The sequence below is a fragment of the Prionailurus viverrinus genome, chromosome D4 (genome assembly GCF_022837055.1).
Source record: "Prionailurus viverrinus isolate Anna chromosome D4, UM_Priviv_1.0, whole genome shotgun sequence".
Lineage (NCBI taxonomy): Eukaryota > Metazoa > Chordata > Mammalia > Carnivora > Felidae > Prionailurus > Prionailurus viverrinus.
In genome coordinates, this window is record NC_062573.1 from 44371677 (window position 1) to 44394254 (window position 22578).

General features: G+C 41.3%; 1 protein-coding gene across 3 annotated transcripts in view; it reads right to left on the bottom strand.

Annotated features, from left to right (window-relative positions):
- The window catches only part of ADAMTSL1 (ADAMTS like 1), an 888150-nt gene that overhangs the window by 47852 nt on the left and 817720 nt on the right, over nucleotides 1-22578 (bottom strand). For all 3 annotated transcript variants that reach the window (XM_047830980.1, XM_047830979.1, XM_047830981.1), the window contains one exon: nucleotides 22244-22378. In XM_047830980.1, the coding sequence (XP_047686936.1) occupies nucleotides 22244-22378 (135 nt within the window). The remainder of the gene's footprint in view (nucleotides 1-22243; nucleotides 22379-22578) is intronic.

Below are 22578 nucleotides of genomic sequence, written 5' to 3' on the forward strand. Positions count from 1 at the left end.
GAGGAAAGACTGGGGTGACCCCAGAGGAGGCCTGGCTGGAGGCTGTCTGGAGCAGAGGAAGGGAGTTTCAGTCCACTGATGAGATGGCCTTTTAATGAAGCCCAGAATGTGGATCTTGCTTGGGCCATACCATACTTTTGAGGAGGGTCCCAAGTCTGAACCCCCCTCTCTGTGTGTGTTTAAAGGTTACAGCCACCAAGTCTAGATTGTGTAAGGAATGAGACTGCTATTTCACATTTGGCCCAAATGGGGACAATATTTCAGGGCTTTCAAGAAGTCCTCTGTAATAATCTAGGTGCTACTGCTGTGAGAAATGATGGTTTCAGACTCTATGAATATTCTCTTCCCTTGCAGAATATAGCCGTCCTCACCCCCTCACGCCAGCCAACGGAGAGGCCAGCTAGAAAACATCCAGATTAGGCTGGGGAAAAAAACAAAAGCCAGCAGCAGCTCAGAGCCAACATGCCTTCATGAACTCAGCCTAGGTTTGGCTCGCTTATGGGCCAGAGTCTTTGCAAAATAAATAAAAACCCACACATGCAAGAAAAGAGCCTTCGCTCACAGCCCCGTACACACCCCATTTCAGTTCTCCTCTGCTGAACCAAAGCCACAGAACAGCAGTGGATGTGAAGAATGGCTAATATTCATAGCAGGTATCCTCAGAGGCCTGACTGGGGCACACCACAGAGTTCAGCAGCAAGTCACAGGAAGGAGTAACTGCTGACGAGGGATTCCAGGGTGAGCGGTAGGGGTGGGGCTGCTGGGGGAGCATTTCCAGGGTGAGTGGTAGGGGTGGGGCTGCTGGGGGAGCATGAAGACCTTGCCTGAATTTATTATTCCCACATAAGCCTCCTGGGTCTTGAGACTCCAGAAACTCCTCAACAAAGTAAAGAAAATAATAAACAATGTGACTGAGGTGAATAAGGGGAGGGTTAAGCAGGCGGGCTGAAGCAGGGATGCGAGCCATGTGGAGGGAGAAAGGAGAGAGATGGGAGGGATTTGGTGGTGAGTGTTTGCAAGAATGCTGCTGGCTAACTCTGCTGGTGTCATAATATGTTCTGGCAGGTGATGTCTGGCCTTTGGCAGCCAAGCCGGAAGAGTGTGTAGTTTGTGAAGGGCCCAGAAATAGAGGTGTCCTATGAAGAGGAGGTCAGAAACCTACAACCCTGACTGAAAAAGCCATCACGGCAATGGGACACGGATCTAAAGAGCAGAGAGTGGCTGTCCAAATGCCTGCTCTTTGTCTCGCAACATACATTTCTGATACTGATTTGTTTTGGATTCTAATCCTCGTTGTGTTTGGTTCTCAGATCTGCCTTGGTCCTCTACAGTGCAGAGACTCCCTTGGAACGTTTAGTGTGCTCCCTGGTGATTTAAGGTTGAGGTGGTAAGTTCAGACCCTCGGGGCAAATCTGACCTTGGAAAGAATCACCTGGACTTAGAGACCCTAAAACCAATGCAGTCTCCTTAGGGAACTTGGGATTCTAGGCAAAGTAGCCCTGAGTGAGGCAGAGGGCATGATGCTTTGCTGGGAACAGAGAACTTATTGATTGAATTCATTCTTTATGGGCTTTCCTATTCTCCAAGCACTCACATCAGGTGAAAGTAGAGGGTCTAGAATGGGAGAGGAAACAGGGCTATTTGCCTAATCTCTATACAACTGATGGAAGTGAGAACTAATGTTCCCACTGAGCTTCTCAAAGGCATTCCAAGGACAGTAGAGATATGAAAGGCTAAAGATCCAGGCTTGGGGAGAGCAAAAACACGTACCATGGGGATAGGTAATGCCTGTTATTCAGTAACCTCACCCGGTACCTACACTCCACGTTAAAAGGTGCAATTAGCATTCCACTACTGTTTGGCTCCTAGAGCTTTCTAAAGACTAAAGCTGGGAAATACCAGGAAATAGGGAAAGAAATAAGTCTTCCTATAGTAAGGAGACTTTTTTTTCTCCTAAAATGCATTTTTGGATTGTGATTTTGCAGGGTTGGACTGAAAGAGAAGTGTTTACAATAAGGTGCTCACACATTGCTATCTCTTCGTCAAAATAATTTCTTAAAAACTAAGCAGTAGAAAGATTTTTTTGTCATTGTTGATAAGAAAGTCTAGAGCGAGAGTGGGCATTTTTTTTTTTTTTAAAGGCCGCACAATACATATTTTGGACTTTGTGGTCCATATGGTCTCTGTCACAACTACTCAACTCTGCCACTATAACTTGAAAGCAGCCACAGACAATAAATAAATGAAAAGGGAATTAAATGGGCATAGCTGTGCCCAACTAAAACCTTAATTACAAATAGGTGGTAGCCTAGACTTGGCCGAAGGGCCAACTCTGGTCTAGCGTATGAGATCATTAGAGTTTCTGTATGCTAAGAACCACACAGTGTAGTAAAACCACTAAATGCCTGTGCAGGATGTATTTTTACCTCTACAGACAACTGCCATTTTCACAAGAAAAGAAAGATGAATTCAATACCTTCTTTGCTATGTAACAGGCTCAATTAATTGTTTTAAAGAAAATCCAGTGCATGTTCATTATAGGTTAGAAGTTCAGATAAATATAAGAATAAAATAATCCTGGGGCGCCTGGATGGCTCGGTTGGTTAAACACCTGACCCTTGATTTCAGCTTAGGTCATGATCTCACAGTTTGTGAGACTGAACCCCGGGTCAGGCTCCATGCTAACAGCAAGGAACCTGCTTGGGATTTTCTCTCTCCCTCTCTCTGCCCATCCCACGCTTGTGCTCTCTCTCTAAAATAAATAAATAAATATTAAAAAAAAAAAAGAATAAAACAATCCTAATCGTATGAATGTTGTTTCTTCTAATCATACATGTGCATATATATCACTGAATAGGTTGATAAATCTCAGTCTCATCAATGAATATAGGTCTACGTCTTTCTTTTAAATTGCTGCTTAAGATTCTATGTGTGAATGCATCAGAACTTTTGTTTAATCAATTCTCTATACATAATTACATTGTTTCCAATTTTCCATGAATATAAACTAAGGTATAATAACTTTCTTAGTATATATAATCTTTGCATCCAGATATCTCTTAGGTTACATTACTGAGGTAGCATTGCTGGATCAATAAGCATCATTTAAAAATATATTGCCTCCAGAAATGTTATACTAATTTATGCCTTGGGCAACAATGGATGACAGTAAATGCCAAATGATTATTGGATATTGTGGTTGGTAGGCAGAATAATGATCTTCCAAGGATAATCACATCCTAATCCCTGAAACCTATGAATATGTTACCTTGCATGGCAAAAGAGGCTTTGCAGATGTGATTAAGAAAGGATCTTGAAAGGATCGTGAAAGGGAAAATTATCCTGGATTATTCAGGTGGGCACAATGTAATCATAAGAGTCCTTATAATGGGAAAGGAAGTGGGCCAAAGTCAGAGAGAGATGTGAAGAAGTTGCTAGATGTTGGCCTTGCAGATGGAAGAGGGCCAAAGGATGTAAGTAACTTCTAGGTGCTGGAATAGGTAAAGAAATGGATTTTCCTATAGAGACTCCAGAAGGAACACAGCCTGGCTGATCTTGATTTTAGCCAAATAAGACTCATTTCAGACTTCTGGCCTCTACAACCATAAAAGAATAAATTTATGTTGTTTTAAGCCACTAAATTTGGGGAAATTTGTTATAGCAGCAATAGGAAACTAATACAGATTTTGTAAATGTTTTTATCTTTGCCAATCTCCTCATATTTAATTAATATTGTCTAATTATTATTTGCATTTATTTACTAGTAAGATTGAATCTGTTTTTGAGCTTTTAATGTATAGCAAGTCGTTAGTGTTGCTTTGAGAATCTGAAGAAAGTTTTATTAGAGAAAAGTAGGTTTGCACATATGCTAGGGAGCTTACAGCCTCTTAAAGCTCATGGTCCCCAGGATAAGAGCTTCTAAAAAAAAAATAAATAAATAAAAAAATTAGACTTAGAGAGCAGGGCTGGAAAAGGTACCAATGATAGCATTCTCTTATTCAAATCCAGAAACATAAAACATGCTAGTACTCCCTGGCTACATAAGACTTGATGTTATAAAAAGTGCCTGGCTTAGAGGGTGGTCACCAGTGATCTGGCCAAGCAGATCCTTCCTGCAACACAGAATACAAAGACAAGGTACTGTCCAGAGCCCCCTTTTGTTCTCTACCTGCTTTACCCTCTAGCTTTCAAGCCTGGAAGCAATTTGGTTTCTGTTCAGAAATTCTTACACCAGCCATTTCTTTCCGTTTTCCCCTCTTAAACAATTAAGTCTAAAAGCCACCAGGTGAAGCCAAAGAATGCAGCAGCATTCATAGGGAGGAGGTGGGAAGTCATGGTAGACCAGAGTGGGGCACTAGGCCTGAGCAGGGTGAAGAGGGCATCTACCTGAGGATTGTGGTGATGGCTTGGTGAGGGGTGTCAGACCCTGAGTGGGATAAAGACAACAATTGTGGGGGGTAGAGACAGTGGTGATAGATTATATTGAGAGGGTTTGATTAAATAAGTATATATATTAAGGGTAGTGGGAGACAGATAATTGCAAATATTGAAAGGGTAAAAAACAGAATAAATACTGTGGTGTTGGACAATAGTTGGAGATGTAAGGAAGGACTCATGAATCCCAATATACAGACATAGAAATAAAACAAATGTGTTTGCACGTGTGTATATGTGTATATGTATAGATAGATAGACAGACAGGTAGACAGTTTTCATTTCTCTGCACTGAGAAGGACTGAGAGCAGTGCTACTCCAAAAGCAATGAACAGACCTGGGTCAGAGATCTGGGTTTCTAAATATCAATTCTCCAAGGCTAGAGCAGGTAAATTTCAAGATGAGACAGAGAGTGAGAAATTATCGAAGATTCATATGGACATATCAAAGGGTACAGGAGTCACCTTAAAGAGGCTCTAAATGACTGAATCTGAGAAATTTCTTGCATAAAAGTAAAACAGGTTAGCAATAGATTATAGCCCATTCAATAAGACAGGAATCTGTGAGTCCATGCAGATATAAATAAGTAAATGAATCAATTGAGCGTTAAATGAGGAACAGAATATTTAACACAGTCTCAAAGCATCTCTTCACAAAATACATATTACAAGGGCAAAAAGGGAAACTTTAGAATGAAAAAGCCTGGCAGATACCACCTTAAACAAGTGATTGGAATTAACATGAACCGTAGTGGTACAATGGCAATCATGATCATGTGATCGGGTGTAATGGGAAGAGTTCAGCATCACTTCTGTGATGTTTCTGCCAGAGATGCATAACTTGAATCTAATCATGAGGAAACCTGAGACAAATCCAAATTGAGGAACATATTTTAAAATAACAGTCCCATAATCTTCAAAATGGTTAAGGTCATGAAAGTCAAGGGAGCCTGAGGAGCTGTTCCAGATTGAAGAAGACTTAAGAGACATGAAAACTAAATGCAGCATGGGATTCGGGACAGATTCTTTTGCTGTTAAGGACATTATTGGGACAACTGCCACAACGTGAAGGAAATGTACACTGGGTGATGGGGTATTGTGCTGTCAACTCATTCGGACCAGGTAGAAAAAATTCTTTATGTTATACTTCCAACTTTTTTGTGAAATGGAGATTATGTCAAAATAACAGTATGGTAATGAAAAAAGCAATTATTATACCAAATCAAGAAATAGAACAACAGGTGTGGGAGAAAAACCTTCTCTATCTGCCAAGGCCTTAGGATTTAGAGGGCTGGGGGATTGATAAACACCAGCACCCAAAGCAGTAAAATTGCTGACGGTTGAGAACATGGGGTTGTTGGAGCTTCATTTCTCATACGTTTCATCAGATTTTAAGTACTTTTAAAGATTTGAGGAAAAATAGCAGCATTTGAGTAAAACAAAGTTATTATGTTACAGGTTTTGTCTGTAGTGTTTAATGGATAAATAGACATTTTCAGAGGACAATCTGGGTGGAGAAAGGAGGGAAAATCCTTCAAAAGTCATGGAATGGGATGTGTTTTTTGCTTTATTGAATATAAAAAGCTTATAGTTAAAAGTTTATAAAGACTTCTAAACAAAAGTTTTGTTTTATTTTTACCTCCAATTTCACTTTGTATCATATTTTCTAACTCCACCATTTTATGAATGATTTCAGTGTGCTTAGAAGAAGAATCTTCCCCCAAATCTCAAGGCCCTCTCTATGTTCCTGACTTACATTCAGAGCTAACTGTGACGAGTCACTCCCTGAAGCATGGCTTTGAGCAAGGATCTGAGATACCGCAAAAGTTCATTAAAGTTGAGAATAGCAGGATTACAAGGAAAATAATTAAGAGGGGGTGCAGTCTTTATTGTTCATATAGGAACACTGTGGTCATTTTCTTCTGGGCCTAAATTCTTCTCCTGGGCTCAGGAAGCTGGCAGGACAACAGACAAGCTTGTGCCGGCTTCTCTCTGTTGATACCATTTCAAAGAGTCACACATTAGATACGACGGTCCCTGCCATGCTCCAGAAAGGGCCTTGAATGAATTTTTGGTCTTATCTCCTGGCAACAAAAGACACAGGGAGCTCATTATTTCTGAGCTGGCACTGCCCGCAGAGAAATGGAGAATTCCATAATCATAATGGATTTTCACATAAAAACGTTCTTGACAGAATGATGTTTTTGGAATGAAACCTGTCTTTCTACGTACCTTTCAGAGATAAAGTAGTAAAGGTGAATGATGAAAGAGAGTTTAGACTTTTAAACAGATACAGACGTCTTACTAGGTTATGTTTCTAGAATAAGAGTACAATTATTATTGTCATCATTTCTTCCCTTTGGACTGAACCTACTTTCTAAGATTTGCTCTGACAGGCTGTAGTGGATAGGGAACAGCAAATGGTCAACAAAATTCTTTTCAGCTGAGTAGGTTTTCAGAGATGGTGCAAATTAGGAATGCTACGTGTGCTCCTAGCATGTGGATATCCTGGCAAAATTTCTCTCTCAGACGACCCATGAGAACACTGAAACAAAACCAGAACCCAACTATACCAGTGTGTAACCTCATTAGGATTTTAAGGGAGCTGAAATGTGATTCTGACTCACTGCCTTGCTCTCCTTTCTACCAGCAAATGGAGGATGTTTTCTCAAGTTGTTTGTCCTGTGTACCCATAGAATGGGAGACCTAGAGCATAAGCTGAGTGATGATCAAGATGTGGAATTCTTTTTTTTTTTTATTTGAGAGAGGGAGAGAGAAACAGAGGAAGAGTGTGAGTGGGGGAGGGGCAGAGAGAGAGGGAAAGAGAGAATCCCAAGCAGGCTCCGTGCTGTCAGTGTGAAGCTTGACGTGGGGCTTGATCCCAAAAACTGTGAGATCATGACCTGAGCCGAAATCAAGAGGCACTCAAATGACTGAGCCACCCAGGGCCCCAAGATGTGGAATTCTTGGCATAGAGTGGAGGTGTATGAAATATTTGTGGAATTGTGCTAGGTTTCCAGCCCAGATTTTATTCATTTATTCTTGACTAGTTAATACATATACTTCGAAATACTTCATATGATTCAAAATTTAAAGGGTAACTAAATGGAATGTTGAAATTCTCCCTCTCATTTCCCCCTCACCTTTCCCCAGCTACATGGTTCCTCTCCTCACAGGGCACCAGTGTTCCCAGTTTCTTATGTACCTAGAAAGTACTTTTTTGACATAAAAGAGGACATTAAAACTGATGCTCTCAAGAAAACTACCTTCCTCTTTTTTGTTTTCCTTTCAAGAGCAAAGAACAATTAAATGGGCTGCTTTTTTTTGTTTAAAGCTCTAAGAGCCTTAAAGTCAAAGGAAGCCCTCAAATTTTAGTGTTAAGGCCGATATCCATGGGTAACAAGAAGTTAAGGAGTATGTGTGTGTGTTGGGAATGACTTCTTATTCAGGAGAGAAAAAGGTACTACAAAGCAGAAGCCGGGTGATAATTCTGCTTCATAAAAGAAACTGAAGCTAATTCTGGTAAGAGGTTAAACAAACTTGATTTCCCTAATATTTTCCAAACTCTGCTTTCCCAACTTTTCCTTAACACAGCAGGCATAACACACAAAAAGATAAAAGATTGCAACCTCCTACAAGTGGCAACAGGTGACTGATATGAGACAAGATCCTGGCTGAGTTTTGATTCCATTCCATTCCATTCTGTCTCACAAAACAACAGGTGAGTCCAGGCATCTGTACTCCATGGGCCAAGCCCATAGATGTAGAATAGGACTGTGTCTTCTGCTTTATACTACTCCCTGTCTCTCATGAGGGATGACTAACTCACACCTGTGTCCCTTTCTTGGCCTGTCTAATCCCGTAAGTCCTGGTGCTGCTCAGGTCCCACTTCTCCATGAAGTCAGCTCGGGTGCTTTGCGTCCTCTATATTTTATCAGCAACAGTCTCCCAAGGGTTAAAAAAACAACAATGCAATCTACGTTCCAGTACGTAGCAAAGAGAAACAGGCAAGGAAACTGCTCTCGGCTGGAAGCTAGGGTCTTCACAAATAGTCCAGAATCCCTGAGATTCTGTCTTCTCTTTGGGGTTCTAGAAATCCCACCTTTACCTCCATCCTTACCTCTAGCCTCAGGATCAGGGCTCATAGAGCACTTTAGAGTTTACAAAACTTTTTTACATATTTAATTTCATTTGACTCTCAAATTGGTCCTCAGAGATGGGTTATCAACCCATTTTACTCATGAGAAAGGAAGGCCCATAAAGGTTATGTGACTTAACCATTGTTCAAGTCCTATTCCAAAGTTCACACCCTTTTCATCCTTTTGCTTCAGTAGTGGGCAAAAGCCCTTCTCTTTTTCTTGCTTAATTTATCTGAGATAGGCTGAAATTGCCTGAGGGAACCTGACCAAAAAGTATGTTAAATTAGTAAATATATAAATTAGCTAGTAAATACATAAAGGAAAAATGAACAGCATAAAATGGGTAAGTTAGTGGAAAGGTAGGTTATCTCTGCCTTCAGGACTTGGCCCCTAAGGGCATTCTCCCCCACTCCCCCACCTTTTCCAGCTTTATTGAGAGATAATTGACATATAACATTGTTTAAGTTGTACAACACGTGTTGATTTGACACCCTTGTTTATTGCAAAATGATTACCACCATAGCTAACCCCTCCATCACCTCACATAATTACCATTTCTGTTTTGTGGAAGACCGGTTAAGATTTCCTCTCTTAGCAACTTTCAGGTATATAATACAGTATCCCCAGGGCATTCTTAAGTTTCTTGGTTCTCCCACTTCAAGAAGAGGAGGGCTGGGGCAAGAGCATGTACTGCCAAGATACTAATGACTAGCATTAGCTGAGCATTTACTGTGTGCCAAAGCACCATTGTAAGCACTTTATACGTATTACCTCATTTACTCCTTTCAAAAGCCCTGGAGGTATATGCAGTTATTACCTCCATTTTACAGTCAAAGGCAGAGAGAACTTCCAGAACTTGCTCAGGGTCATACAGCTGTTACCATGCAGCCGAGCCAGGCATTCTGACCAAGTCTGCACTCCTAACCACTGTGCTGTGCAAACTCCAATGTGCATGTGAAGGGCCCCAACACAGAGCATGGGACTGAGGTGGATAGATGGGAATAGAACTTTCAAAAGAGAACTGAAACCTTGGTCTTTTATTTCAAATTCACAGAGCAACCATTCAGTGCTTTTTGTTCTTTCTCCTTGTCAACTTCTGCTTTCTTATCATTCCTTCTGTGTTGATATGTTCTAACTAGATAAGAAGTTTCTGGATGTCAGGGGGCCTACATTGTGCTTGTCTGTTCCAACCCAGCATCTGGCATAGAATGAACCCTGAATGATTTTTAGCTAGTGATGTACGCTCAAAATGGCAACAAACTCTGATCCTATAAGGAAGAACTTGTGCCAGACCACAGTGAAGAAGAGAACGGACTTCTTGGTTCATAGATTCAAAGGGAAGCAAAGGATAGAGGCAAGAAATTAACATACGTTAGTATCCACTTTGTACCAAGATTAAACTGGGCAGGTTGCATATGATATGATTTCACTTAACCTTTATCATAATTAATTCTGCAAGATGGGCATTATTGCTATGTTCTGAATGTTAGTGTCCCCCCTCCCTAATTCATGTGCTGAAATCCTAATGCTCAGTGTGATGGTATTAGGACAGAGGACCTTTGGGAGTGTATAAATCATAAGGGTGGCAGTCTCATGGAAAGGTCAGTGTTCTTATGAAAGAGACTATGGAGATCCATCCCTAGCCCCTTCCACTTTGTGAGAACACACCAGGAAGGTGCTGGCTATGAACCAGGAAGAGGGTTTTCACCAGAATATGACCACGCAGGCACCATGATTCTTGCCTTCCTGTTTCCAGAACTGAGAAGTAAATTTCTGCCATTCTGTAGCATTTGTTATAGTAGCCTGAATGGACTAAGACAATTATTTATAACTGAGGATTTGGTAACAGGTCTTCTAACTGAGGCACTACCCCTGTGCTCTTCACTGTACAAGGTAGGATGGGAACCAAGGCAGGGGGCCTTAGGTTCATGATCCTGTCTTCCCTTCCACCATCTGCCTCTGGGCACGATGTAAAACTGCCTCTAGACCACATAGATGCAGGAAGGCATGGAACCAGAGTCAGTATTTTCAAAAGCCAGTTCGGGGTTGAGGAAGGATTTATTAGGTAAAGTGGAGAGTTCCTCATTTTCCCACTGATGGACTTTCAATACCAGTCTATTTCTGGGACATCCGACTCATTCACGTCATTCCTGTTAAACATGGCGGGGAGGGCAGATGGGTCTGTGAACTGTGTCCTTGTGCCAGGAAAGGGCAGGGGCAAGTGTAAGTTTCTCAAGGTCCCCATTTCCTGACTATTGGAGTCTTAAAATAAGCTCGTGCCTGGATGCTTGCTGTGGCTTGGAACAGTGGCCAGGCAGGGAGATTTACTGCCTCGCTTTCTGTGTCCAACTATTTTAAGTGTCACTTATGCTCTGGTGTCTTTTTAAATTTATGGATGTTCACTTCAATCTAAAGAACCACAGTGCTCCTTCCTGTGGCTTCCTCATAAATGCCCTCTGAAATACTGATTCAGTTTTATAGTATATGTGCTACAGAGCTTCCTGCAGTCCCTATGGGGTCTCTATTCTCTACTTTGGATTTTATTAAAAAGAAAAGACAAAAGTGCATAAGCATGTGCCATAACAACCACAAATGCTGACCTTTCTTCTTAATAGCAAAGCATATTCTTTTTGTGGGCAAAGCTATAGGAAATCAAAAGCATTTTCCTTGTGACATAAAACCTCAGGCTTTCCATATAAATGAGGAAACAGATGCCAACTCATGTCTCTTCAAAAAGGGTCAGGATAAATTCCTCTTCTATCCTTCTCCTCATTAAGTATGCTAGCCCTCTCCTATTTTTTTCTTTGCATCACTTTTGTTTGCCATGTCTGTAATTTCTGATGGGGCGGTCCCCCATTGTGGATTAATTTTTTTACCTAACTTTTGGCCATCAGAACTTGCTGTTCCCATAACTATCTTTAGAGAGGAAACAGTGATGATCTTAGTTTTCCAAACAATCATATGAAAAGTGGTTTCCCAACAGATGTGGCCAAGGGTACTCACTGACTGTTGCTGTGTGAATTGCCTCATAATGGGGTGCAGGAAGTGCTCGATCCAGTCTGTACCAGAATAATCAGGAAGTGTACAGGGTGGGGCGAGGGTGGAAGTATGTGGGACAGATGATAAAGTTATAATTGTAATAGAAATGAGATGGAAATGACTCAAGAGGCTTTCTCAGCCAAGGCCCTGCTACCTAACCCTGTTTTAAAAAAATTTTTTTTTTAACTTTTATTTATTTTTGAGAGATAGAGGCAGAGCATGAATGAGGGAGGAGCAGAGAGAGAGGGAGACACAGAATCCAAAGCAGGCTCTAGGCTCTGAACTGTCAGCACAGAGCCCGAAGCGGGGCTCAAACCCACATACCATGAGATCATGACCTGAGCCAAAGTCAGACGCTTAACTGAGCCACCCAGGTGCCCCTACCTAACACTGTTTTAAATCACCTGAGACTATTTAGACAGTCTCTTTTCTCTCCAGGACCTAGAATCTAGTTGGGAGACCGGACACAAATGAGAAATACCTTTAATAATAGAAAATGTGGAAAGCTCAGTGTCCTATCAGTGGTCTAGAGCAGGGGTTGACTATTCAGCTATGGTCTGGATACTTGGAAATCAACTTTTATTGGACCACAGCTACACTCATTTGTTTCTTACGGTCTATGGCTGTTTACACCTCAGAGTTGAGTCCTTGCGATAGGCGTCTTATGGCTCTCAATGCATAAAGTACTTCCTTCCTATCTGGTCCTTTACAGAAAAAGTTTGCCCAACCCTGGTCTGGAGTAGATGCCTCAGGAGGTCAGCTGGAGAGATCAGTTCAGGCTGGAGCACTGCAAGAAGGTTTCACAGAATGGCTTGAGCTGTGCCTTGAAGACTTCTAGGATACAGCCAGAAATGAAGGGGCAGGGGAGGGTATTCCAGGCAAGGAAAGCTCAAAGCCATGGCAATTACTAGGGAACATTTTGATTGGAATGGAGGGATCATTTGAGATAGGAATAGGATGGAAGGATAAATGTAGAGGGTAGGTCTGAATAGCAAGGAGGCTTGACTACCAGGTAAAATTTTCTAAATGATAAAGCCTCCCATTTTCCCATATCAGTCTCTACATGAGTAGAAAGGGATGCAGAAGTGACTTTTAAAGTCCATTCAAGCTCTGAGAATCAGTTTTCAAAAGGACTGATGTCTACCCCCACCCCCAGAAATTCTGTATTAATTGGTCTCAGGTAGGACATTTTTTAGGTTTTAAATGTTTATTAGTTTTTGAGATAGAGTGCACGTGTGCAGGGGTGGGGGCAAAGAGAAGGGAGACAGAGGATTCTGAAGCAGGCTCTGCACTGACAGCAGAAAGCCCAACCGGGGCCTCAAACTCATGAGCCATGAGATCATGATCTGAACCGAAGTCGGATGCTTAACTGGCTGAGCCACCCAGGTGCCCCTAGGACATTTTTTTTTTTAACTTCTCAGTGACTCTCGTGCAATTGGGAACCTCGTCCTTGATGAAAGAAATGGCCAGGCACGTGCCTGTCGAAGCCCAGCTCAGAGCCAGGTAGATGTAGCAGGTGCCCAACACATGTGAGTCAAATTAAGTCAGCAATATTGGCTTGTACCAGAGCCAGCCTGATAAACCTCTGTTTTACTAGAGTCAGCTATATAACATTCAGCTGGCTGCATGGTTTCCAATAAAAGAAATCACTTCTGCCTGCCCTTGCCTAATCCTGGAAAAGCCCATGATGCTCAATGCGATATTGAGTCTGTTTATAAATTTGGGCATTTATAGTTTTTTTCTCTCACTGTTATTTTAACATGACCATTTACAAGGCCTTACACAATTTGCCCTCAGCCTTGTTACATCTCTGATCTTCTCTCTCTCACACACAACCCCGATGACTCCATTCCGGCAACACCACACTAGCCTCTTTGCTGTTCCTTGAACACACTAGGCATGTCCCTGCCTCAAAGACTCCACACTGGCTTTTCCACAGCTTTCCCTCCTCTCCCCTCTCCTTCCCTTTTCTCCCCTCACCTCCCCTCTTCTTTTCTTCCAGATGTATGCAAGGCTCAATAGCTCACATTCAAGTCTTTGCTCAAAGATTACTTTCTTTGTGAGCCTTCTCCTGCCAATCTAATTTAAAATTGCATCCTTGTTCCCATATCAGCACTTTCCATCTTTCTTGCTCTATTTTTTTTCCATAGCACTTATCTAATATACTCCACTTTCCATACCTTCTAATATACTGTGTCATTTACGTCATTGTGTTTATTTTCTATTTCCCTTAGTACAATGAAAGCTATGTGAGAGAAAGGATTTTTATTTTGTTCCCTGCTACATCCCCAGTGCCTTCAATGGTGCCCCAGAGCACAGAAGGAACTCAGTAAGTATGTGTCTATTGCCTCAGTGCTTGGAATGCTTTTACTCATCATTTAAGACTGAGTTTGAACAATTCTCTGAAGCCTGCTGATTTTCCTTCACCAGAGAAAGGGGTCCTCACTCCCCTGGCCCCCTGGCTTTTTTTTTGCAACTCTTCAGAGATTTTCTCACACGTGGCTGACTTTTCTCTCTTTCCTACTGCTTCTGAGATCCTCTAAGGCTGGGAGAGGGCACAAGGCCCAGCATCGAATGGAAACTGGACAGGTGTGTTAAGGAAATGAACCAGGATTTAGTAACAGAAGCTTTGACTGTCCTTCTCTTCACACCAATGCTCTCTGCAGTCACACATCTAGGTAGCTCTCCATTTTATTCCAACATGTTGACTTGAGTGGTCTGAAATGTGTCATCATCACATAGGAGGTACATGAGCTTTACTGAGAATTGTATGGATTACTACTGCCCACCCCCACCTCCCATGTTAACCTATTTGCCATGTCCTATCAGTGTTATGTCCTACATGTCCCTGAATTAGTTCACTTCTTTCCATTCTCTCCAGCTCTCTACTCTCACCTATCATTACCTCTTACCTGGAATACTTCCTGAATGGTGGACTCCATCTAGTCTCTTCCCTAGAACCTATCCCCGTCACAGTAACCAGAACAAGCTTTTAAAAACACAAATGAGATGATGTCTCTCTCCTGCTTTTAAACCATTCAGAGACTTCCCACTGCATTTAGTGCAGAGTGTGAAAGTCTTACCAGGGCTCACAGAGTGCCAGAAACCTGCTCTTGCCTCTCTCTTTAGCTTCATCTGAGGCCACTCTGCCCTTAGTTATGGCTGTGACACTTCCTCAAATACTCTATGCTTTCTTGCTTTAGAACCTCTGCTGGTTCCTCTGCCTTGAAATGCTCTGGAACTCCTCTGACTGGAATGCTCTCTCATAACTTCCAGTCTCTCTTCCAATCCCAGTGCAAATATCCCCTCCTCAAGTGTCCCCAAAGCACCAGTTCTTACTCTTTTGATCACAGTCTTCCTACTTGAATTACTTTCCCTACCAGACTCGAAGTGCCCCTGCTAGAATTCAGACCACATGAGGGCACATGTTAATGTGCTTCATTACTGTTTCTTCAGATCTAGATTAGTGCCTAATGCATAGGAAATGCTCAATAAATTTTTCTTGAATGAATGAGTGAGAGCTAGATTTATCTTATTTACTGTGTGTCCCTGGCCCTAGCACAGTGGCTGGCACATAATAGGCACTCAACAAATATTTATTCAAGGAGCAAATTGATCTATCTTTGAGATAGTCCCTTCTTAGGCCCTTTTACCAAGGCTTTCAACTTCAAACATTAATATTTACTCAACTGTTTTCTGAAACATCCTCCTACCTTCAGGGGTTTGTATGAGAACAATATAAACTCCACCTTAGGCTCCAGACCTGGGTCCCGTATATTCCAGCTACAGCTCCCTCGTTGACGTGGTAGGATTTGTAGGAACTGCATCTATACCAGCCAGGCTGTGCAATTCTGGGCACTTCAAATGAACAGAGAAGAAAATGGGCAGGCCACCTGTCTCAGGTGGCCAGAAGGAAAACACCACTGCCCGGCTGTGGTGTGTGGCCCTTGGCCTCCCTGTCTGGCTTCTCCAGGGATGGAAGGGCTCTGAGAGGTGGGGCTGTTACCATGCAGGGCCCTGGGGAGCATGGTGACGCTGCTGAGATGCTACTGTGTGTGTTGGCTGCCACCCTTGAGCCCTGGCTGGGGAGAACGGCCAGGCACAATGATTTCTTTCCTGGAAAAACTTTACTTTGCAAACCCAGGTTGGAATGCCTAAATCGCTCTTCTCTTGGTAAATCACAAGGTATGAGAAAAGGCTGTGCTGTTTGGCTTTGTGGGACTAGCCTAACATGAGTTTCCAGTACAGAGGTCAGGAGGACTGTCTCTGACTTGGGCACCGCATATGGCATATGTCTTCTAGGCCATATGGTTTCTGTCACAAGCATTTGACTCGGCCACTATGGTATGAAAGAAGCCATAGACAATACAAAGGTAAATAAGTGGGTGTGGCTGTGTGCCAATAAAACTTTATAAAAATAAGTAGTGACCTAGATTCGGCCCAGGGACTATAGTTTGCCAAGCCTGTAAAACACTATCTCTTAAAAGTGCTTATGTAATACTTCTAGAATGTGATTGCAAAATTTGGGTATCAGCTTAGTCTAGGCAAATATTTAAAACATACACATAATATATATATGTGTGTGTGTGTGTGTGTGTGTGTGTGTATACATCTACAGGCACTCATATATATATATATATACACATATCTTTCACATATATGTATGCCTCTTTCCGAGCAAAATGGAGTAAAAGAATGAATTTACTTTCCTGATTAAAATATTAAAAAATGAACAAAATGTATAAAGCAGTGGTTTTCAGGATATTGGGCAATGAATGTCATTGATCCCTGAGAAATAGGAAATAAAACAAGGTGAGCCCTATGTTTCCCAGCTTAGTGCCTTGAGAGGGTTTCCAGGCTGCAACACAGGAAAACCTACGTGCAGCCCAGTGGACTCCTGAGTTTAGAAGAGGGAGCTGAAAGCACAGGAGATCAAGGTGGCTTGAGTTTACAGAATGGACTATCAGAGAAGAGAGAACTGGAGAGAGAGAGAGAGAGAGAGAGAGAGAGAGAGACAGACAGACAGACAGACAGACGGAGAAAGAGAGAGGGAGATCAAATGAATAAATGAATTCCAGAAATCTGCAGAAGGTCCGCCTTGCATATTCAATAGAATCCACATCAATGCATGCCTGTGAAGAACGACCAGAGGCAGGGAAAAGGGAAAGAATTAGAGGTAGCAGCTTCTGGGGCTCACACAGGGTACAGAATAGCACCTGTTCCTATCAGCCAGACTGGAAAACCTCATGATTCATAGGGTGTTGGGTAGAATGTGGTATTGATGTAAAGAGACAAATATATCACTGAAACAGAATAGTCTGGAAATATACCCACACATATAATGACAACTGATTTTCCACAAAGGTGCCAAGGCAAATGGGTGGAGAAAGAATAATCTTTTCAACAAATGGTAGTGGAACAAGTTGGGTAACCATATGCATAAGAATGAACTTCAGTATATACCTCACACCCTTGGTAAAAACAAACTCAAAAGAAATGATAGACCTAACTGTAAAACCTAAATCCATACAATATCAATATAAATCTTCTGGAAGAAAACATGGAAGAAAATCTTTGGGACCCTGAAGTAGGAAAATTTCTTAAATACAACTGCAAAAGGACCATCTATAAAATAAAAAAAAAATAGGTGGGACTTCATCAAAATTAAAATCTTCTGCTCTTTGAAAAACACTAAAAGAGTAAAAAAGACATCCACTGACTGGGACAAGATATTTGAAAATTATATATCTAATAAAAGACTTGCCTTTAAGGTATATGGAGAACTCTCAAAATTCAATAAACAAACAACCCAATTAAAAAAAAAAAGGGAAGAAAACTGAATAGACACTTCACCAAAGAAGAAATCAGGATGGCAAATAGCACAAGAAAAGATGCTCAACATTATTAGTTATTAGGGAAATACAAATTAAAACCACAACAGGAAACCACTACAGACCCAGTAGAAGGTCTCAAATTAAAGACTAACTATAGTCTGTGTTGCCTAGGATGTGGAGAAACTAGAAATGCCAGATACTGCCAGCAGGAATGTAAAGTAGTACAACTGCTTTAAAAAACAGTCTGGCTGTTTCTTAAAATGTTGAACAAACACTTACTATATGACACAGCCCTTTCACTTTTAGGTGTTTAATCAAGAAAGATGAAAGTGTGTGTCCATAGAAAGAAGGGTACGTGAATACCTACAGCATTTTCATTTGTAGCAACCAGAAATGGGAAATGACCATTCTGTTCCTCAACAAGTGGGTGATTAAACCAACTATAGTCTAGGTGTACAACAGAACACTAGTTGACAAAAAGATGCACTGTTGCATGTTACAATATGGATGAATGCCAAAGTAATTATCCTGGGCAAAAGAAGCCATTCTCCCTACAGTATGGGTCCTTTTATAAAACATTCTAGAAATATAATCTGATCTATACTGAGAGCAGATCAGTTGTTGCTGGGGGTAGATGAGGGGTGGGGCAAAGGTGTGAAGGCATGATTTTATAAAAGTAACTTTTGGGGATGATGAGTATGTTCATTATGTTGACAGCAGTGATGGTTTCATGGATTTATCTGTGTATCAAAACATCAAATTTTAGACTTAAAATGTGTTGTATTTATTTATACCAATGCCAATTATCTCTCATTAAGGCTGTTAAAAACTTTTATGTCAAATATATGTCAAACATATATAAATATGTATTGTGTCTTACAAATCATTAAAGTAAGATAGGTTTCTACCAATCAATGAAAAAGGACCTGAACAGGCAACTCATAAATGAATGCAAACGATTAATAAACATTAAAACCAAGAATTTTTAAACATCGTAAATAAAAATTTTAAATGGCATAGTTTTCATATTGTATTTTATACTATTGTGTATTTACCAATTTAAATGGTAAATGTAAAAACTCTTGGTCATATATACTGTTGATGATATTTTAGGGAAGTGAGAATTCTCACATTGTCCTGTGCACATATAAATAGATAACGCTTTTTTGGAGGGCAATTTGAAAAGAGCAAAAACTAAAATATACAAAACTTTTGACATAATAATTCCACTTCTAGAAATTTATGCCAAGAGGTGTACACAAACATTTTAAGAATAAGAATATTCACCACATCTATGTTTTTATATTGGCAAAAGATTGCAAGGAATCTAAAAGTTCAACATTAGAGAGTTGGTTGAATGTATGATACCTCCTACCAAAACAGCCCTCAAAATTAAAACTATAGAAGCATAGAGACATGGAAAGATAATTGCTGTATACCAGTTAGTGAAAAAAGTTGCAAGCAGCATATACAGTATGAGTTCATTGTAGACAAAAGGTATGTATGATGTGTATATTAATGGCTGGAAAAAGATATTTGTACTCGTTTTATCTGGGCTAGGCAATTATAGACAATTTTTAGTTTTTTATTTTTGCTTCTATTTTTAATTGTTCTACAATGAAAATATATTGCTCTTCTAAGGGAAACTCCAATAAAAGTTATTTTTTTTTTTTGCAAAATACCAATGCTAATGCCCTATAAATGATACTGTGAGAAATATTAATTTTGAGTCTTAGCAACCAAAAAAATTTTTAACAGAAGGCTGCCAAAAGGTGTAGGTGCTGCAGGGAGGCCTGAGATGCTGCTGCTCTAAAATTGGAGCCCCAGGACCTAGACCTGGACCACTAAAAGGGGTGGCATGGGCCTTGCCCTCCATACACAGCAGTTGGCACAGTTCAGGCCTCCCAGCACAAAGGACAGCTATAAAATAAGGGCAAAGAAAATCAGCACCCGTCTTGCCTAGGACAATGAATCTGTTTAGGTTGGGTCCACTCTGCATGGCTGAGCCTCCACTGGGCATTTTCTAAGTCTGTGTCATACAACAAAGGGTGTGAGAGCAACAGAGACTCACTGGTCCCACGTCTTCACTTACAGTTATGGAAAGTGAGTCCCACATAGGCCCATGCACATGTTGCTCAATCAACATTCCTTCTTGAAAGTTCCAGCAGTGGCTTGAAGTGAGGTCAATGCCAGAGTGTCTGTCAACTAAAATAGTCATTATTGGAATAGCCCACCCACTGGGAATCTCAACACTTGAGTCTTAACCAAGAAGAGTTAGCTCTGATATATGGCTCTGAAAAACCTCACATCTCCCTTTTTTCCTTCTGCCATGAAAACATGAGAATCAAGGTCCATGAGTTATTGTTCGTATGCCACAGAATCACGAAGTTCTCTGAATCTGATGCAGACAACCGGTCTGATAGATGGTAGAAATACATACACAGGAATGTCACCGTTTACTGGATACAACGGGGTTGACAAACGACTTTCATCCTATATATCAACTGCCACCATGCTTGGTGGGAATGTTAAAATGAATTCCAAGGTAGCACCTGGGCTGATGAAAAAGAATGTCATGTTTGATTGGAAACGTGTAGGTTGTGGCAGGGGCAGTTAACAGTATCTTTGCCACATATTTCCATCCCGGTCTAGAACATCTGTTACTCTCAAAATAGGATTTCTTCCTTGAATTGCTCCCACTATTGGTTACTCTTACAGAGTATCAGATTCAGTCTGTCAAATATTACTTTTACTATATCATTTTCCTACTTAAAGCCCTCTAAAGATCTGTCCCCATTTCCCACACAGTAAATCTATTTCCTTAGTCTAGTAACAGTCTTTGACACCATTTGCCATTCAGAATTCTCAGCAGCGCTACACAGAATTGCCTCCCTGACCTATTTTTGTACCCAGAACACACACTCTGGTCTAAAAGGGCCACCAAGAGGAGCCAGAGATGGGAACTAGTCTAAATAAGAGCAATTCGACCAACAGATCTAGGCCCTGGTATGTTTAAAGTGACCTACTTTTCAGAGTCTTGATACCTGACATCATTTCTTAATTCATCTCCACAATTCCATGTAGATCCCTCTTACTTCTATAGTGCTGGCACGACATCAACATTCGCTGCTAGAGTCCGTGTTGCCCAAGAAGTTACATTCAGGGCCTTTATGGTTACTGACTCACTGTCTCATTCAAATGGAGCAGTCTGGATGTGAACTAGGGTGTTAAGGTGTCTCTTAATTGTTAGATTTAAATACCAGTCTAAGGTAACAAAGCACTATAGACTAGGAAGGGAATGCAGCCGCATAAAGCACAATAAATTCTTATTGCTAATGGCAACAATGAGACAAAATATTATTCCAGAATAAGGGAGAAAGAAAGTAAAACTATCATGGAAAAATATGAGCAGGTTAATTTTTCCAGCATGCTGACTGGCACCTGAGTGTCCCAAGGTTGTTGAAACTTGAAAATAAACAATTGCTGTGCACTCTGCTAGTGACTGGGCTATGATTAATAGTTATGACAATTTCGTATAGTGATGAGTCTAAAATAAAAAAAGTCTACTATGCTCACATTTAGAATAAATTTACCATTTATAAGCCAACAAAAAAGCAATTTGAAACTTCTATGAATTCTGATCAACACGATGTAGAAAAGCTCAATGCCATGCTTGTGTAACTTACGGGAAACAGGGCTACTTGTCATTGCATCTGTGTCTTATTCTAAGGTAAGATCAGGAATAAAAAAAATTGGAAGCTTTTGCCATGTGGTCATATGCTATGAGCATTCTTTGTTAATTTTAGATGATAATAAGAACCGAAGGTAATCTTCCTGTGTTGTCATCCTAGAGATATCAGTCCCTGTGGCCATGTTGATAAGCAATCACCAATATGATTAGGAGCCCTTTGGCTTCCTGTTCCTTGGTAATTGGTGGGGATGAGAATAGAGAAACTTTCAACTTTGAGCCAAAGTCACCATTATCATAGCCACCATTATCAACATTTGGGGCCACAAAAGAATTAGCATGAGGATGTCCCCCATTTTGTAGACCTGTTTTTTCCCCCCAGGCCTTTGATGGAAGATAATTCTTCTTTTCCACCGTGACCATCTCCAGAGGTCATGACTGGAGTGTAGAGGTTCCTGTGGCATCTCCATGTTTCTGGTGTGAAGGGCCCAGGGCAGGATGCCTTTGCAATACTTCTCTGCTACCAGAGGGCACCAGCCGTATGGGCAATAACTTGGTGAAGGTTCCCAATGACAGGTGTCAGGGAAGTTGTACTTGGTAAATTTTTTTAAACACTTGCTTTGGAGGGGCCCATCTGGGTTGGTTTTGGGCCCTACCTACAGACGGCTGGCCTAAACAGAATTGTCTAGCTTTTTCTTCTTGAAAGCTGATTATAGCTCTAGTTTAGTTGTGAGAGGGTCATGGGGGCATACTGAGGCATGGTTGGCAAGGGGAGAGGGGGGTGGAGGAGCTATTTTTACTGCTTTGCTATTTACTGTTGAGTGAGTCAATCTGATTGAGAGGATCTGGACTGTGGCATCAGCCCAAGAGGATTCAGAAAGGAGCCATGTTGGAATCTAGACAAGCTAGAGTCCAGACTAAGATCTGCACTCACCTCACATGGAAAGTCAGCCAAGTTTCCACTGGTGAGTCTGGATTCTGTAGGCAATTTAGTGATTTCCTGTTGGCTACCCCCTACTGCTGCCTCCCTCCCACCTGCAAGCAGTCACCCATCCATAAATCCTGTCCAGTCCTGGATTTCTGCCCAACGTTCCAGAGAATTGGACTCACCAAGGAGAGCAGAATTCCCAGGATCCAGGACCAGCTGTGCTCCCAGAGGAGATGTCAGCACTGAAGGAAGGTTCGGTCCAGTGGCTGAAAGCAAGGCCCTGATGTCTTCCAACTGTGTGGGGACTCGGGGGGGATCTGTGGGAAGGCAGATGGGGAGTCAGACAGGTTAAAGCGTGAAGGCTGTGTTCAGGGGAGAAGGAGAGGTGGGCATGCACCTATGTGTGTCCATGTGTGAGGTGAGCATTACTATGGTTGCCTCCAGTGCCTATCAAGGTGAGTCTGAATTTCAAGCTTAATATTTGATGCCCAAAACAATAAGGTCAGTAATAAGAATC